The sequence below is a fragment of the Motacilla alba genome, chromosome 1A (genome assembly GCF_015832195.1).
Source record: "Motacilla alba alba isolate MOTALB_02 chromosome 1A, Motacilla_alba_V1.0_pri, whole genome shotgun sequence".
Lineage (NCBI taxonomy): Eukaryota > Metazoa > Chordata > Aves > Passeriformes > Motacillidae > Motacilla > Motacilla alba.
The window spans coordinates 61,492,722-61,511,941 of record NC_052031.1 but is presented as its reverse complement, the minus strand read 5'-3'; the positions used below and the strand labels follow the sequence as shown (position 1 = coordinate 61,511,941).

Sequence of the window (19,220 nt, the reverse complement as noted above, 5' to 3'; positions counted from 1 at the left end):
AACAGAAAAGTTGCTCTCCTTAGCAGCTTTCCATCTAGGTAAAGATGATTGCACGGGATACTTCCCCATTTACTGGATGCACTCTAAACATACTAATTTTTTTAAGTTTTTCATTTAATGTGCTCAGCATTTTTGATCCCTCTACTCCCATAATTAAATCAATTAAATTAACTCAATTAAAAGATGTATGAGGTTGTTGACACATTGCTGTTAAGCATTTCTGTTCTCATTTGGTCTCACAGAGTGTCAGCTCTATGCGGTGGTGGATCTGTTTAGTGGAGCCAGGACCAAGTCTTGAGAATCCCTGTCCATAGATGACTAGCATTTCCTTTTATTTTGGAAGCCATGGAACATCTCACATTGTGGGCTATGATCTTTATTGCTTACTGAATGCAAATAAAATGTTGCTCTTGCCTTGATTGCTTGAAAGACACCTCTCTTTACTCTGTGTCCTCTCTTTTAGGCATTTGAGCTTGACTTTATGTGGCTTTTAGTCTCTGGTAATATTTTTGGTGTTGAGGGACACTTTTTTTCCTGTGATGTAAGAACATACATCAGCTCTTACAGCTTTTAGTCTTGTCCACATATTCTGAAATTTTATTTGTAGTGCATTTGCAGGTTCCCCCTTGCTGAGAATCTGTCTTCTGGATTGTGCAATGGAGCCACAGTGCAATTAAGTGATAACAGAATTTCTACCAAGGATGGTGTAGCCTGAAAGAGAGGCTGGCCATAGGGGGAAGACATTAAAGGTGAATGTACGTAGTTCTCCTTGGGCTTGGAACTAGATGACCTCTAAGGTCCCTTCCAAACCAAACAATTCTATGATTCTATTTTTCTTTCCTGATGGTTCTTAGGAAATTTGAAATTACTTTATTGCTCGTGTCAGGAGCTGTCCCTGCGTTTGTTACCTGCATGTGTGCACTGCCTGGTCAGTGGGGATGATGCCAGTGCCAGTGGAGCCCTGTGGTCACTCACATGTCAATTACAAAACAAAGTAAAGTAGCATGAGTGGAGAGCTCAGGATTTTTAGGAACTATGCGATCTTCCCAAAGATTGCAATGTAGAAAACATGAGGATTTGGTGGATCAGGTGTCCATCTTGTCAGCATTTGACTTGCTTGCTGTTAGAGGAACTCACATTTACTACAGATTGAGCCCATTGTAGGACAGCCCATTTGGGTTTGAACTGGTCTAGTTTGGTCTCAGTAGAGCTTTTAGGCATGTTCTGGAATCCCAGCTCTGGTGCTATTTGTAAGTTGGCAAAGTGGGAACATAGTTTCTCAGATTGCTAGAGCTGTGGGTCCTTCTGTCAGCAAGCACAGAAATGATGAATCTAGTTCAGACTCTTTTTTCAGTGAGACAACCATAGCCAGTTATTTTTAGCAGTTCCTACAGTTTTTTACACTGCTGCTGTGACTGGATTTTGAGCCTAAGGGTTTTAGATCTTCAGATTCAGTGCTAAAGCCATTTCCAAAGGCTCAGCAGCATTGGGCAGATCCTTCCTGAAACATCTTATTCAACAGACTGTTGAGGGGGACCAACAGACAGATCCTCAAAGCTGTTTTAGCAGGGAGATGCCTAAATGTTTTTGTTTTCTAGGCCCTGAACTCTACAGAGCAACTGTAGCAGGGAAGGTATTACAACACCTTAGATTGATATAGCTGCTTTGATCTGTGCCAATTAATATGCAAACCTCTGCTTTCAGTGTGATTTTTTTTCTAGGAATGTTGGATATTTACATGTAAACCATCTATGTATGTTAGTGTTCCTGTGTAAATATGAAATGTTCCATGCCATACTGCTCTGTACCATTTGTGCCTTAGTTTATCAGGCATTAATACTCATGGCAGTGACTTTTTCCCTTAAGGACTCTGTGCATGATCTTGTAAGTTTTGTAGTTGCATCTGAAGAAATTATTTGTGAGTGAGCTGAGTGCCAGGGCTCGACCCCCAGCTTTGGGGGTTGAAGTTGATCATACCCAAGAAAAGCTACTTGTGCATCTCTGCATTTTTAAGTGAGACCTTGACATCAATATCCCAAATATGAGCCTCGTTCCAAAGAGTGTATTTGCTCCTTGCCACTTGTTCACTTTGCATTGCCTTTCACACACTGTTCTCACGTGGTTTTTATTTGCATCAATAATATGTCCTGTTTCTAGTTTTAACTGTATAGTTTGTCCCTGTGCAGTACATCGTTAACACCAGGAATTCTTTGTCAGTTTTTTCCCCACTCACATAGAGTCAGGATCAGGAGTGAAAGTTGTCTGGCGGATGTGGACTGTTCTTTGCAGGAATAGGGCTGTGAAAATGGCAAAACCTGGAAACTTCCAGACTTTCTTCTTTCCTTACATGACTTGTAGGTGACTTGAGCAACATGTTTCTATTCAAATGTCCAGTTTATACCTTTCTCATGCTTATTTCTCATTGTCCGCCTCACAGCTCATGTTTCAGATTGTAAATTGGTTAGATGGTCATGACCTACAAGTAAGCAGAAAGAAAACCAAGTCTAATCACAGGATTTGGGTGCTGGTTCATTAAAAATAACAGGAAACGATATATTTGGTATCTCTTTACGGCTAGCAGATTTCTTGGAGGACAGGTAAAGACTAGCTGTGGAGTAGATGGCAATATTTGCCTTCATGAACGTACCCTGAATAAAGCTCTTTGTTTTTCTTAGGACTTTAGGTAGAGAGAGTTGCCTTGGGACTTGTTGTTTTTTTCTGTTCTAAGTAGCACTTTGATGCATGTAATCTATTTTGGCTGTCTTGGAGATGTTGCAAGGCCAATAGGATAAATATAAAATTGTATTGTATGGTCCAAGGGCTGCAGAAATATTTGGCAATTTTTTCTGGGTGGATTTTGGATCAGGTTTTAAACAGACACAGTGTGTTGCTATTGCCCACACCCCGGCATCTGCATGGAATCTTACTTTTCATTTAATGCCTTCTCATTTCAAATACTGCATTCCCTCCATGCTTTCTACTGCTGTTCTCTGTTGATCAGAAATAAGAACAATCAGATGACACCAGTTCTATCCTGCATGGTCCCACACATCTGTAGGAGAGAGTCAGAGATCTTTAGAACATCTGGCAGTGGCCACGCTGCCCGAGTGGTGTGCTTTAGACTGCTGTCAGTCAGTCTCTGGGTGAGCAGGTGACCCTTCCCCTTTTCATTCAACACCAAGTCAATGCTGTTACACGGTATGGTGCTCCAGGGCTGCCTGCTAATATCTTCTAATGGTGCCAGCATCTACTTCATTAATGCATCCAGATTCATTAGCAGACCAGCTGCAATCTAGCTAATAATTGCATTTTGTCTATCCAGCTTCCCCCTCAGAATAACAATCAGTCAGTGCTGTTTATAATTGTTAGTTCCAGAGGTCATCAGAAATCTTGCAAATTTGATCTTGCTGCAATGCTGATGCTCCAGATGAGCCCAAGGTCTGTGTGTCAGTGAGACACTAGAGTGACCTGTGGTATAAGAATTGGAACCTGGATTTGCTGACTTCTGGCAATTTTCAGCATTCTTTGTCAGGTTTTCGAACCTAGCCTTAGTTGGCAATGATCACAGCACATCTTCTTTTTCAATGTCAAGATTTTCTGCTCAAGTTGGTTTATTTTTAAGTTGCATTAATTCTGTGGAAAGTTTAAATGAATAGTCACCCAGCAATTTGCATGAATTAAATAATTTTCAAGTACTAATTAGAAAAAGTGTGGAGAGCACAGTAAGTATTGAAGCAAAACATGATTTGGGGTTAAAGAAGAAAAAACTCAAAATTGCTAGGAGTTGAAAGCATTATGGTCACTGGAAGGTTTTTGATTTCCTTATCGTGCTCTTTCCATGCGTTGGAAAACAACAGAATCAGTTTTCAGTTTAGTTCATGCTTTTTTTTTTGTTCAGCTTCCATTTCTAAATTGAAGTAAACAATTGCATGACTAGAGTAAATAGAATTTCAATCTAAAAGCTACAATCAGAAGAATCGAGTAGCAGGATGCCAAAAATAAATGGGTGTGTTTAAATGGACTCTGAGGTGCTTTTTGCTTGTCTGAGAGTTTTGTAAATTTAATGCATTGTGATCACTTGCATAGAGGGCCAGTGTTTCCTGTTCAGAAAAAAAGGACCATGTTCTAACACCCTTCTGAATAGTAAGTCACAGAGTACCAACCAGATGGTCATCTTGAAGCTAGTGGTGCTATTACTGAAATAAAGGTGGCATAACCAAATTTTCTTTTATTTTTTTTTCTTCCAATAGGAGTTAGTTATAAATCCGTGAAAATTAAAGGTAAAATGTAACTAATGATTATTTTACTTTTACCTTAACCAAAAAATTCCTAAGCTTTTTAATGGGCAGCAAATCGGATTTTTGGCACACTGGCAGAGAATGGCTTGGCTACAAATTCTTGCATCATTAAATTAGAAAAACTTCAATTTTGTACTTCCCTGAAATGTGGAGTAGTGGCAAACTAGTCCACAACTGTAGACATCTTTATTCTAAATTGATCCAGCATGGGCCAGGTCATTTAATTGTTATGTGCTGCGTTCTTTCTGTTCATGAAATGGTTTAAAAATTAACCTTTGTGTAATGCTTAGCAAACTGCATCTGGATTAAATATTTTGAGAAAGTTAAGACTATTTCTTTTCCTTATTGCCATAGTGAAGCTTAAGACTTCCCTTGAGGAAACTGTTGGCCCAACCCCCATCTTCACTTCTTTCCCAACATATCTTTACTGCTCTCCAGTGGAAACCTTGGGAAAAATCTTATCTATACTGAAGTCGGTAGAAATAGACTGTTTTCCTTACTGGGGCAGGGATTTCCCTCTGGAGCAGAGCTTTTTTTTGAGAAATTAGGAAAGCTTGGAGCCAGCAAGCCGAGCAGAAAAGCCATGAGGTTTGTCTACAGCAGTGTTTCTACATGCGGTTATTTGTGGGTTTTGTAAAAAAATCTAATTATCAAGGTCGTGGTTTTTTAAATGCTTCCCCCTGCACAAGTCTGGAACACAAATCATATATGTTTAGTTCTCTGCTTTACATTTACTATTTCCTTGTAGTTTCTGCCTCAGAGAAGGTCTTATTTTCATCCTGAGACACTCACGAGTTGCCTCGCTGCCCTTTGAGCGAGAGTCTGATCCTGCAGCTAGCTCAGTGAGAGTCACAGCTCAGACAGTGAGCTTTTCAATTCCTGGGAGCAACGACCTCAGTGCAGCAGCTTGGAGTCTTTCACGTAATAAATCTGACTGTTTCACTTAGCTTCTTTTTGTTAGAGACAAACTCAGCAGTGTACATTGGGAGCACTTCCCTTGCTATTGTGTCTGCATTGCCTCAGGAGCAGAAATGCATCTGTGTAAATAAGATGCTTGCTGACAGTATAAATTATCTAGTGACTTCTGGTTTTGTGTATGTTGTTTAGAAAACTGTTCTTACGGATGTTTTTCCTCCATTCTCTTTTTCCTTCAGCCTTTCATTATCCTAAGCTTAATGTGTCCCAGTTGATGAAATCTTCCTGGGTGAGAACAGGTACGTATGGTCTCTGTGAGTAAGTAAAAGTGCAATTAGTTTTGGTAGTGGGATAACTAGCCTGCATAAATATCAATAGCTTAGGGGTGCTGCATTTTTATGAGGTAATAACATGTCTGAGCTGAATAAATTCTAAAACCAAAGGCCCAGTGACCTGGAATATCTGGGAAATATAAATCCCTGGTCTAGAATTAACTACTGAAATTCCTTGATAATGCACACAAAGCACTTTTTGTCTATAAGGCAGTTCATTCTTAGTGAAACAGCTCAGACTGTCAGGCATAAAGTATCTACTCTGCATGTTGTCAATATGCCACATTGATTTTTAGGTATCTATTTTAAGTGAAAATTAAAATTTTATCTGTGTGACACTTTCTACCAAAACATGCCTGGAATAAAACAGAGGGAAAATAGATGAATTCTGAGTACATAAAAGACTTTCATCACATTTCATTGATCTCTTCTGATTCGTTCACAGAAGATCCCTCCCTCCCTCCAAAGTCTTCTGAATGTTTTATTCTGTAATTTACAGATGTGCTTGAGCTGTCACGTTTAGGTGCTCAAAGGCTGTTGAGGTTGCCTCCCTCCTGTAGGTCTTACTTGCTGCTTTTAAGCCTGACTGGTGAGGAGGCTTTGCCTACCAAACTTGTTCTTAGGGTGCAGGTGTCCCATGGATACACTCTTGTCTTCCTACAACTTTTATCACCTCTAGTTCACCTCTTGCAAGTATAGACTTGCTCTTCTTTCCAGGTTTCCCCATCTCCCCCCCCAGTCACCACTTCACTCTATAAGCAGGAAACCGAGTTGCACCTCAATTTCTGATACCCATGTGGTTTGTTTCAGAGAAGAAACATTTAGAATTTCAGATAATGCTCACTAATGTGGGAGAAGCTCCTATGTGTGTCTCGTAACCAGTGGCATTCTTCCTTAGAGATTTATGTTGGCTTTTTTGGCTTCACCTGCTCCCTCTCTTGCTCAGCCTTAGGTTTGTCCATTGCTGCTGAAAATTCCCTTAGCTCCTGCAGTAAAAAAAGTGTTCTTCCAGCTCTGAAATCACATTCCCTTGGGTTTTGATAAAATTCTGCCTGTAAGATTTTGAAAGCCAATTGCAGCAACTTTTTTTTTTTTTCTCTTTTTTTTTTTTGCTGCAGAGGAATTTTTTGAAGTCTCAGTTCTTGCAGGATTCTGGGAAGAGCTGGTAGACTTTGGCTGGGTCATTGCTTTCAGTCAGTGTTTTTATTTTAAGGGTAATGAATCATGGCATGGGAAAACGATAGAATCTATGCATGTAAAGATTTTTAATATCAAATTACCCAGATATATGTGCATGTATCCCAGTAGTCATAAAAAGCTGGGATATACAGCGTTCTCCCTCTGTTGCAGAATACAATTCATGCTATTAAACATAATTTATTGATACTGAAATCCAATACACAGGCAAGAACAGTTTTCTGCTTGGTGTATATAATAGCCTTAGGTCACTGTCTATTTTGCTATTTAATTCTGAGATACTTAGTCTGTGATTGAGTTTAGAAGACAGATACTGTTGATCTCAGTGAGAAATCATGAAAATGTTTCCTTTTTCTGATATCTGTAGTGAAAGCTTCAAATTGAAAAAGTGGCTTTAATAGATTTGTTTTAAAAATTTAAAAAATTAAAATGATATTTAATTAATTTCATCTAACTGGTGGCTTTTTATTACATTCCACACTTAAAAAATAAATGTGGAAACACAGAAAAAGCAGCTTTTAAAAAGACATGTTTTTTTAGTGGAGCAGAATCAAAACTGAATTTATTTGATGCAGTCAGCAGTGAGTTGGTTTGCTGTTCTGGAGGATTGATCACTTGGATCATTTGAATGACTACTGCTCCATTCACTCCACATTTTTCTAGCTGGATGCCATCTTGCTAGTGAAAGTCCACCCTTTTTTTCATCTTCCTTCAGGGATTCCTCTCGGCATTAGCTGCCCCAGTGACCCAGGGTACCTGGTTGCCAAGTGAGCAGGGCTGCAAACCATTTTTTTGTGCTGTGATTGGCATACTTGTTAATCTTATCAGGGGAAGTTGCGCTTGAATACACAGCTTCATTCATGTACTGCTGTTCTACTTTTTCTCCAGGACTCTGAACCCTTGCCCTCCCTATCTCCAACTCGGTACACAAGTGTTGGTACATCTCTAACACATCACTTTTGACTGCAATTAGTTGAAGCAGACAATTTAGACTAAATTTTCTCTTCTAGCAGTTTTTTAAAATTCATTGAATACTAATGATTTTATGCATTTTTAGCATTGAAATAGTTTCCTTATTATCCTGGGTCTGTCTAGCCTGGTTAAGGTTCCAAAAAAAATCGTCTGCCTGAATTTTTTTTTTCCCCCAAATTATTTATTTTGACTTTTTCCCACAAAATGTCTCCCTTTTCCAGCAAGTAACCTCCACCTGAACAGGTCAGAATTCCCATTTAAATACAGGTGCTCTCAGATTATCCCTGAGCTGTCCCAGGGTGACTCAGAGCTTGTAATTGAAGTTGTGGAGAAGAAATTGACAAGTTTTACTAATGGATTTGTTTTCTTGGGCTGCTTTCTGTGCCATGCAGTTCTCCTGGGTGTCGTCGACCAGCGAATTCAGGAGGAAGTGTTTCGGGCTGAGATGGAGCGGAAACTCGCTCACCTGTTCAACGAGGCTTTGCTCAGAGGCAGGATCTGGAGACGGGCCAGTTTTGCAGGCAGCAACATTGTACAGGTATTAAGAGCTCAGAATCAGAGGACGAAAAATAAGGGATAATAAATTACTGTATTAGTTAACATAAGTGTTAACAAAGTGTTCAGGTTTTGAGTTGAGGAATGTAACTCAAAAGCATGTGTCACCTTTAGCTAGTTGGTTATACTTGTGTTTTGCACCTAAAATATGGGTCTTCTTTCAAGCACCAGATATGTCTTTTAAGTTAAACATAACAAATGTAAGTAACTGATTAAGTGCCTACTAAAAACTTCTGATGGCTTCTTAGAAACAACAGTGAAAATTGTTTTACCAGCGTCTTATTTTAAAAATGTTTTGTCTTGTTTGGCTTACATGAGGTGCTGAGCAAAAGGAGACAGGGTGATCATCTGAAAAACATTCATCTCCTGGGACAGCTACTTCACAGCTCTCTGTGATGTTTTGGCAGTGGTGTAGAAATAAAAAAGTAGAATCATGTGTGGCTTGGTGCAGCAGTAGAGTAGTACATTCTACCCCTTAACTTCTTATTTATCACAGTACTGCTGGTCACAGGGTTGGGTTTCAGGTAAAAATTATTAATCCTACCAAATTTTGCACACATAGCAACTTCTGTTATCTGGATTCCAGTGCTGCTTTTGAGTTTTAAAGTCACAGGTGGATTTATTCACATAAAATCCCAGAAAACTTGGCTATTTAATTTGAAGTTTTAAATTCTGATGTGTTCTTTCTAGTCAGTTCAACAATCTGAAAGCAAAACTACTTTTTTAATGGCTCATCTTCTTAAAAATTACCTTTTCCAGCTAATTCATTGACAGTTGGTTTACCTCCCAGATGCCCTTTTTGCATTTCAGACCTATTGTCTTTATTTAATTTAATCTTACAGTTTTTGCTACCACTTAAATTTCCAGATGTTGGGATATTCTTACTTCTGCTTTCCTGTCTCAGAAACATCTGTTTCAGTAATAGAGATTTTATTTTATTTTTCTGCTGTACAGCTTCAAATTGCTGCAAATAGGTGTCTGCTTCAGATCTCCTATTCCTACACCTCTTATTGCACTTTGTTCATTATGCCTTTGTCCTCCTTTTGCATATAAATTAAACAAATATTCCTTATGTTGCTGGTGAAGATACCACAGCCTATAAAATGTGTATGTTTAGATTACAATTTTATGACTTTGCACAATAAAGCTCAGTAATTTATTTTTTCATACACGAAATTATGGGCACATCCTTTTTAGATAAGGAGTGGTATTTTGGAAAGTGAAAATACAGCATCTTTCTTTTGACTTTGTGTTACGTACTGGGACATAAGATGAGGTCTGCAGCTTGTGTTCCAGACAGCAGTGCTGCTCATTTATGCCACTTAATTAGTGCAAAGAGCCTGCCAACTGCTGGCTTTGGGCAGAGGAGGATTCTATTCATTACAGTCAGCACATCTTACCATCATAGGGCTTCTCCAGGTGCTCCCAGCCCACCCTTTCAGGTAGGGTTAGAGCTGTAACAAAGGAGATGTGGAAGGAGGGAGGCTGAAGAGATACCTTGCAGCAAAGTGTGTGTGTGTGCTGGGTGTCCTGCTTTCCTGGCTCAGAACAGCAGGTACCTGCAGGTGCCACAGCTCCTTGGGCAGGATGTTCAGGTGTGTGGCAGGTGAGACAGCCTGAGAGGCTGTGGTGTGCAGCTGCAGTGATGCGCCTGGTAGTGGGCTCCAGACTGAAGGATAGTTCCTTTCAAGGATGTTCCTGTTAGCTGAGGATCTTGTCCATAGGCATCTGCCATAAGCCTTTTACTGCTGTTAATTCTGTTCCTCTTAGCCAGGTTTATAAGCTATGTTTGAAGTGTGCTTGTATCTTCTGGGAGAGCTAATAATGCTTCTTGTGCTTTACATTCAGTTTTCCCATACATATTTCTTGCACACAAATCAGTGACTGCTATGATAGTAGAGCACAATGAAGTGAAAATAAGAAAAAAAGCTGCCAGCACCAAAAGCGTTGCACAGTTTTAACAGAACATGTATGTATATCCATTAAAGACTGGACTCACATTTCACTTGCCTTTTGACCCTCTAGACCAGAGTTTTTCCTGAGGTGAAATATATTTATAGGGTATTGAAATGTGACATTTCTAAGCTCTGTGGAAAATCAGGACTGCAGGTCAAGAGGTGAAGCAATTATTTGTGAATGTTACTGCAGGCATATTAGTTTCCTTTCACGTGCTCAGGAAATAGAAGTGATACCTTTTGAGGTTTAGATTTCATTTCTAAAGGCATGTGTTAGTGCCTAAGAATGTTAAAAATTATACTTTAAACCTGGGCACTCTGAAGAAGAGCTTTGGAGGGTACCCAAATAGCAGGCTTTCCCCTCCTGTTTGACTGTCTGTGCTGTTAACAGGTGGCACTCCACGATAAAAAGAGAAAAAAGTCTGTAACCATTATGTACAAAAACTCCTCTGAAGTTACAACACATGGTTGCTGTACTTCTGATAGTTCCACTGATTTTTGTGTGACATTGTATTAATGTTTCACAGAGCAGGTCATACATATTTTCAGTGTGCATCTTCTGTTGCTGCAAATTTGAAGGCACATGCTTGCTGTGGCTTGCATTGCATCTGCAGAGACCTGTGACATGTTTATATTTTAATATCTAAAATATATATTTTATTATATTATAGTTTACTGCAATAAATCTCATTACATTTTTTTTAGAAATTAGAGGGCTTAATTGTAGTTTAAAAATATACCAGCAGCTAATAAAAACAATTAATTTTCCTTTATTTCAACATGCTTGGTCCTTTGAACCTAATAGAAAGTGAAAAGCTGATCCTAGTAAATTAAACAAAGAGGAATGTTCTGATTTAAAGAACATGTTAGGCTGCATTTTAGTTGCAGTGTGTGTGAGGAGTAGCAGCTTATGAGAGAATGCAATGACTGAATTGAGCTTTTCATTAAGGCAAAAATTCGTTCTTGTGTTTTTCTGCTCACATCTTGTGTGTCTCTCCTGGCTGAGGAAAGCCTGTCTTTCTGTGAGTTTTTAGGTTTATAAATACAGCCTTTGGGCACTGCTGCTGCTTCACCTTTTCCTCTGAGGCTTTTGGCCCCTCCAGCAGGCATCCCAGGCAGCAAGTGACCCCTCTTGCCAAGTTGCTCACAGCCTGCTTGTACTTCTGTGTGCTGACCACAGTACAGCTTGAATTAATTGCCCAGACACTAAAATCCTACTCTTAATAAGACAGAAAGAGGATCTTTTTCGATTCTTTTTTTTTCCCCAGTATGATGAAGGAAGGAAAGAAAGGGATATAATCTTCCTGCACCAGCACTGGAGATTGTGTGTGCATATCTGCTTGTTCCTAAGTAGTGCTCATGCCTTCCAGACCCTGAAACAGTTCACCAGGGCTTCCTTGCTCCTGTGGGGATTGCTGACCAGGACATCCCACTGGCTGGCCAGGACTTTGCAAATGCCTTGGAAGCTTCTCCACCACTTGTATTTCCGTGCCTGAAATTACCAACTAGATTTTGTTACCAAGGCAACTCTGTGCACTGACCTATGATATTCACTTGAAAACACTTTTTAAATTAAATTTACTGACACCTGAACACAGTTAAGCCTTTCCTCTGTGGAGGTTAAATGCACATCTAGTATCAACAAAGATGGTATCATTTATGTACACAGGAGTTGAATTAGTCTTTTCTTCTTTTGTTCTCTTTTCTTCTTTTTTTCCCCCTCCAACTTTCTGCCTCCTGCATTTAAAATTCTTCTATCTCTTCCCTCCCTATGTCATCTCTCACTGCCAAAGTAAAAATGTAAAATGCTTAAATACTTCCTTTCATGTGGGCTGCTTTGCTGGATGCCTGGCAAATAGTATTTGTCTCTGCTTGCATTCTTATCATTCTCAAGGACAGAGACTAAAGCAGTCTGAAGCTGCACAAAGAGTGCAGCAGGTTCCAAAATTTGGAGCCATGTGTCACAAAACTTTAAATACGGGAACTGTGTAACAAACAGGCGCAGTGACTGTGTACCTCAGTTCCACGGCCAGATTTAAAAGAGTTCAGACCCAGTATGCCATTTCCTGTGTTTCAGCAAACTCAGAGGCTAGTTACAAAAATCAATAAGTAAAATTCAGATGAAAACTGAGGCACTGCTATTGCCACAGGTACTGGATTTATGTACAAGTCTAATTGTCTTCTCTCTGCTTCCAGACTACCTTGCTAGTCACCAGCTTCCTCAGAATAGAAATCCATAACCATCTCACTGTGGTTTTGAAATTTTGTCTGCAGCTTCTCTCTGTGAAGCTTCTCTCTCAGTATGGTGTAAGCAGTCATTAAATATTGTGTATTCAGAAGAAATTATTTCAGATAAAATTTGGCTTTAAATAGTGAGCTTAGTTCATCAGCACTAGCCTGCACCACCACTGAACTTTTCTGTGCTTGTTCCCTTGTTCTCTGTGCTGTGCTGAAATACCTCCAGCTACTTCTTCCTGTCTCCACTCTCACTGTTCGCACTCATCCCTGTTCCTCAGCATAGGAAACTACAAATGCTGTTGTTTTTAATTCTGTGTTAAAATTTGTCCAGTTTCCATTGTGACAACTTGCCCTGAAATCTTGTCCTTCTTACCCTCTGCCTTTTCTAAAGGCAGCTGTGGAGAAGTTCCTTTGTTAACCCCCACAGGCAGATTGGTACCATGACCTGATGTAACACACATAATTATACTCCTTGGATTCTTCACAGGCCGTAAAATACATGACAGTTCAGTTTAAGAATTTTCTAATTTTCTCTGATTCTCTGGCTATGCACAGAGGGGCTTCATAAAATTAAAATTAAGAACCCAGTGATTTTCAGTCCCACGTGGCCTTTCAGCTCCCTCACCCTCCATGTGAGTTAGGTGCTGTTTGGGAAGGTTTCATCTGTGCTGGGAGCAGATACCAGTCTGTACACTCTGCTGCTCTGTGCACTGAGACCAGGCTGTGGCAACCCACCTCAAGCAGATATAATAGAATATAAAGCTGTGGGCATTTGTTAACCAGTTGTATATTTGAGGTCAATGAAGCCAGATTCAGCTTTACAGCTGCCAAATATGTGTGTTGAAACCTCATTTATTGATGCTGTTTTGTTACCTTCAGTCAGGGATTTGTTTTCCCTTAGCTGGTAGAAGAGGGAATGGCGTTCAGGTGAGCAGCAGCATCATTTAATGGGTCCTGTTAGCAGCTCTTGCTGTGTTTCAGAGATGTGCACGTTTTTCTGCTCTATTTGTAGATATTCTGTTTCTTCCATCAGATATGACTGACACTGAACATTACTTTTTGCTTTCACTTGATTTGTCCTAGAAGATTTTCATCGCAGTTGTGCTTTCTCTTGTTTCATTTTTCTCCCTTTTTTTAAATATATATATCTATATACATATCTTGCTGTTACCATTCCTGGGAACTGCTTTTTTAGGACATGTTGAGTTGGTGTTCCCCAAAAGGAGAGCATCATTCCTGTTGAGCTAGAAATTGTACTTCTTTCCTTCAACATGATGTGTTTAGTTGGAAGCTAGGAAAGAAAACAATTTTAAAATTTGCTTTTGTAAGCGTCACATGCAAACATTTGTGTGTTTGCTTTACTTTAGGCCTATGGGCAGTTTCTGAGATTATTATTTATTAAATATGTACTTTATTGTTGCTAGGATATTTTATGAAAATCCTTTTGCCAGGGTTTTCTTCTCCTGAGAAGCTGAGGAGCCTCAGGAAAGAAATGTAAGCAATAACTATCTGCTGCTGTAGAATGCAACAGGTGCATCGGTGGTTGGTCCATGTGAGGTGTTTCTACTTAATAACCAATCAAGGATGCAGCTGGGTCAGACTGTCTGGTCAGTCATGAGCCTTTGTTATTCATTCCTTTCTATTCCTGTCCAGCCTTCTGATAAATCTTTTCTCTCTATTCTTTTAGTGTAGTTTTAATATAGCATTTTTAATGTAATGTATATCATAATATAATAAATCAGCCTTCTGAAACATAGAGTCAAAATTCTCATCTCTTCCCTCCTCCTGGGACCCCTGCAAATCTCACAACTTTTTATAGCAGAAGGATAATTCTGAAGGAAGCAAAATATGTTGCTCTGTTTATGTCAATTCCTTCCAGAGCCCTTCAAACTCTTAAAAAAAAAATCACGACGGCATACCTCCTACTGTTTATTGTCCTAATTCTAGTTTGAGCTCAGCATTACGTGGTAAATGGTTAAACAGAGGAGAGTTGTTATATAAAAAGATGTAATTTTACAGGAATTCAAAGTTATGTGCTTCTCATATGCAATGTAGATGTTTGATGGTTAGGGAGTATCTACAGGGCTTCCTCATAGCATGCATTCTTTTGATTATTAATGTCTTTAGATGTAGGTAGGAAGAATTCCTTCCCACAGCGTCCAATACATTCCTTCCTGAAGAAAAGTGGATGCCAAGGGGAGCTGTGTGGAGGATGAAGGTGATTGTGCAAATGCTTAAGTTGAAACAGAACAAACAGTTTTATTTGATGCTAACAGAATATTCACCTGTGTAGCTATGTAACATTTAGAAAAACTGGAGCAAAGAGGTGTGTGTGTGTTATGAATAACAAATCAAAGTTAGAGTAGGTATTTAGAGAAGGGAAAAGTGCAGTCACACTTCTTCTAACCAACCATTGCTAAAGGCAGTAGAGGCTTCCAGGTGGCACAGCGTTGGCATCTTTAGAGGGAAAGCAGTAGTTCTCTTACTTACCAGTTGTGTATATGTTTATGATACAAGTTGGGGGGGGTGGGGGGGGTAGAAGGAAAGGTTAGCCATAAAAATGTATTTTATAAGGGATCATCACTTCCCTTGAAATTTTCCTTTCAGTTACAACAGGGGAGAGTATGAACTCTTAAGACAAAATGTATGGGAGCTCCAAATAAATACAACTTAAAATGTAAAAGCTTTGCAATTTCTTTTCAGATTGTGAACGTGTCACGCCTAGTTGGTGTTGATAACCCCGTGGAGCTGATCTATTTCGTGGAGGACCAAGATGGGGAGAGACTGAGTGCTCTGAAGTGCTCAGACCTGATGAACAGAGTGGATATCCAGCGGGCTGCGATCATCCTTGGGTACCGCATTGAGGGCAGCGTTGCACAGCGTAAGCCCTGTCCCATCCCCACCACTGCCAGCCAAGGCAAATGGGAGGGCTGGCTTTACCTGTGCAGGTTATGGCACTGCACGGTGCCCACCGTGGCAGTGCTTTGTTCTTGGGGTGCTGCAGCTTTGACACCCCTGAGGAAATCAAACAGAATTTTAGCAACCTTGCAGTGAGCTCTGCAGTGTTGTTTTGCCTCTCTGAGCTAAGGGTTGCAGCAGGGTCCTTAAGTCCAGCCTCACTGCATTCACTTCATGCTTGTGCTGGAAAAGTATGGTGCTGACTAAAGACCTTCCTGCCATTTTCATGTCATCCTGCTAGGCCAGCATTTCTTTACGGTTTGTCCAGGAGCTTGCACAAGCCCCACAGTTGGGAGATGGGAGTGTGTGGGTATGAAATGACTGTTTCCTTAGCTGAGTAATGGCTATGTAGTTTAACACCAGTCACTGCATTTTTGTCTGAATTACTTCTTCTGTGAAAGATGTACACTAAGGGTAGTTGGGGCATTTATTTCTTCCATGGAATATGATTGACCTTGGGTTTATTTGTTTGTCCATCAGCAATATATAAGTACTATGATCTTTTAATTAATATAATATAAAAGTAACGTGATTTTTTTACTAGATACACATCAGAATAAATAGGATAGGCCATGTAAACTCATATAATTACTTCATTCAGGAGGCTTGATATATAAATAATTTTCAGTAAGTAGCAAGACAGAATACCTACTCAAAATTCCACGTTACGATTAGGAAAGAAGCTTAAAGGTATCTGAGGAAGAGACAAGTATGATCTGCAAAATACCTCATTGGTATTAAGGTTTAATTACCTTTTCTCATTTCTGTGCAATATGGAGGCATGAGTTACATGGTACCACAGGGTATTTTAGTCAACAGAACAAGCATGTGTCTGAGATCTAAAATTCTCTGCAGAAAGAAAAGAAAGAGAATTTTAATACTTGTACCATCTGTATGTGTTTCTAAATTTTGTCCCTCATTAAAGCAGTTGTGTACAGATAGGTCAGTAGCTCATATACATCTCCTCAATATCCATTAATGGACTGTAATGCTGGTTAGACGGAAGTGAAAATCGTTGCAAGAATAAATTCTCTTTCAAAAATGATAAATGCTGAACAAACTTCATAAAGTGTTCATATCTTATAGTGCATGCTGAAACTTGTTATCTTTGACCTGTCATTCAGAAGTTCTTCTAAGAGTCACAGAGTCATAAAGTCTTTCTATTGGAAGAAACTAGACCAAAAAAAGATTACTTTTATAACAGAAAACATAATGCCAGAAATGACCTGTTAGATGTATAAAATACAAGAATTCTATGTCCCTTTAAGTTCTAGGCTCATCATTGGAATGACTACTAATAAAATGATATAGAAAAAACCAGAAATACTCTTTTTAACTTGAAAACATCATTTTTAGAAAGTATGTCAATTTGACTAGAAATGTATTATTGCTATGGTTTTTAGTCCCATAATTAACCACTGTGCAAAATTAACAAATAAAAGTTTTGTCATTTATTTCAGTTTACCTTTTGCAAGAATAACTTGGTTGATTACACTTCCCAGCAGTTTTGTTTTCTGCTTGGGGCTGAAGGATCTCACACACTGACAATAAAACAGAGAGAATAAAAAATTAATCAGCAAGGCAGAACTATACACCTTGTGAAGGAGGTTCAAATTGGTTTTGATAACAAAATGTTAAGGAGAAGAGGCAGCTGGTAATACTGCCTAAAGAAGAAACAGGTAGCAATGCTGGAAAGTCTATCTTACCTTTGCTAGTGGTAGAGTAATTTTTTTAGACACATTTCACTATGTCAGCTTAGTTTTGGGTTACAGGATGGTGTGGTGGAAGGGCCATTTTCGTTAGTATTTTAAGTACAGCTCTTCAGAAGGTGGGCCAGGACAATTGATCTCCTGCCCCATGCTTCCTGAGCATGACATACCTTAACTTACAGTGGTATGGCATTTCCTGTGATGTGCAGCTGGTTTCTGATAAATTCCTTACCTAGCATTTACCAGAACATAAAGATACATAACCTTGAAGTGTCCTCAGTTGGAAATGTAACCACGTAATATTGCCGTGTTCCTTTTCACTTTACAGCTGTGGAGAAGCTGAAGGAGCCCACTTCAGAGACTCAGAACAGCAACCTCTGGATTATCGTTGGGGTGGCAGTCCCGGTTGCCGTGGTGCTCCTGATTGTTATTATTTTATACTGGAAACTCTGCAGAACAGACAAGCTGGAGTTTCAGCCAGACACAGTGAGCAACATTCAGCAGCGACAGAAGGTAAACGGGGAAGCTGTGCTGAGAGGAGCTGGAGTATTCTGAGAACAAACGAATGTGAGACTCTGGGGAACACCTGGCATCCTTAACTAGCATGTGTAAACACAATTTCAGAGCATTCCAGTTTAGAGGGGAAAAAAAAAAGAAGGAAAGCAATCTAATGATAGTTGAAGTCAAGAATCCCATAGTGTTTTATTTATTCTCCTGGGTATTTGATACTGCATTAGATAGATCCATCCTTCTGAGATGTGGGCACTGAGGCTGAAAGGAACTCTTCTTTATCACTTCATTTCAAGGCTGTGGCTGGGACTGAATAGGAAGAAATGTACTGAGTCTTGAATCATTGACCTTGTTTTCCCCAGAAGGCTGAATTTTTCTTTGGAGAGTTTCTGCTAACCAAATCTGACAGCTAAAGTGCACCACCCATCATACTTCATACTGGAACTAGAATTTGCTAGAACCTGTCCTGGCTGCTCCCTGTTCTGCCAGGGCTCTTTTCATTGCAATTTTGAGAACCTGTTGCAGTACTAGAACATAAATTAGTGGATCTGTGTGTGCCTGCATAAGTGAGCTTGTTGGCCAGTGTTGGTTAGGATAGTGGGAAATTCAGTACTCTTGTCTTTTTCTTGCCCAAGAGTGTAAATGAAAAAAAATTGTGATCCAGGTTTTTCACTGAGGATGTATTCAGTAAAACGAATGATAAAGTGCCTGAAAGGTTATTTACTTTTTACAACCAAAGAGAACCTGTGTGTGTCAGAAATTCTTGTTACAGACTGTACCTTCAGAGGCATTAATAAAGGCAGAGTAATCTGCCTGTGCTAATCCTGTGGTACTACAGTCACGTTCTACCCTGTGACCTTGTATTCAGTCACTCAGTTTTCTCCATAACAAGCCCTGTCTGTACACCATGCTCTCTTTTCAAGATAATTAATGATGTGAAAGATGAGAGAAACAGAAAGTGCTTGCACTTCCAAAGCAGTCAGAACAAATCAATAGCAACTTCCACTTGTCTTGCGACTGCGAATTGTGTGTTGGGATCCAGGCTGGCAACAAGTGGTACCCTTTGATGAACACCACCCCCTGGTACCTCGTTTCACCTCTGCTGTGGTAATATATAACACACATTTTTGATTGAGGAAGTTCCCCACAGTAGTTTTGACTAATTTGAGAAGGGTCATACAAGAGAGGCAAGAGAGGTCCATTACTCTCGGTACCCTGTTTGATCATATTTTCTGTTCCTCTCTGCTGTCACAAGCTTTTTTTGTAAGGAAGCAGTTGGGTTGTATTGGCTGTAAGGTCAGAAACACCTTTCATGTAATTACATCCTTTTAAGAAAATGGCTCAGTTGTTTTTCCCACTGCTTCCACAGTATTCTTCATCTTAATCATTCATGAGTCAGAAGCTTCAGACTTGTTTATATGCAGGTCTCATTTTGGATTGCCTAGGGAACCTGTCACTTTGCCTTCTTTGGGGAAGTCGCTGTAAGCAAACTAGAAAAAATCAGTAAGGACATCTAGTTCAATCCTTGTGCCACTGGAGGTAAAGCAATAAAAAGTGTCTTAAATTTTTATCACTTTGCAC

General features: G+C 39.6%; 1 protein-coding gene across 4 annotated transcripts in view; it reads left to right on the top strand.

Annotated features, from left to right (window-relative positions):
- KIAA1549 (KIAA1549 ortholog) overlaps nucleotides 1-19,220 on the top strand; it is a 141,004-nt gene that overhangs the window by 82,123 nt on the left and 39,661 nt on the right. For all 4 annotated transcript variants that reach the window (XM_038153202.1, XM_038153205.1, XM_038153201.1 and 1 more), the window contains exons 7-10: nucleotides 5,453-5,512; nucleotides 8,107-8,252; nucleotides 15,166-15,343; nucleotides 17,458-17,642. In XM_038153202.1, the coding sequence (XP_038009130.1) occupies nucleotides 5,453-5,512; nucleotides 8,107-8,252; nucleotides 15,166-15,343; nucleotides 17,458-17,642 (569 nt within the window). The remainder of the gene's footprint in view (nucleotides 1-5,452; nucleotides 5,513-8,106; nucleotides 8,253-15,165; nucleotides 15,344-17,457; nucleotides 17,643-19,220) is intronic.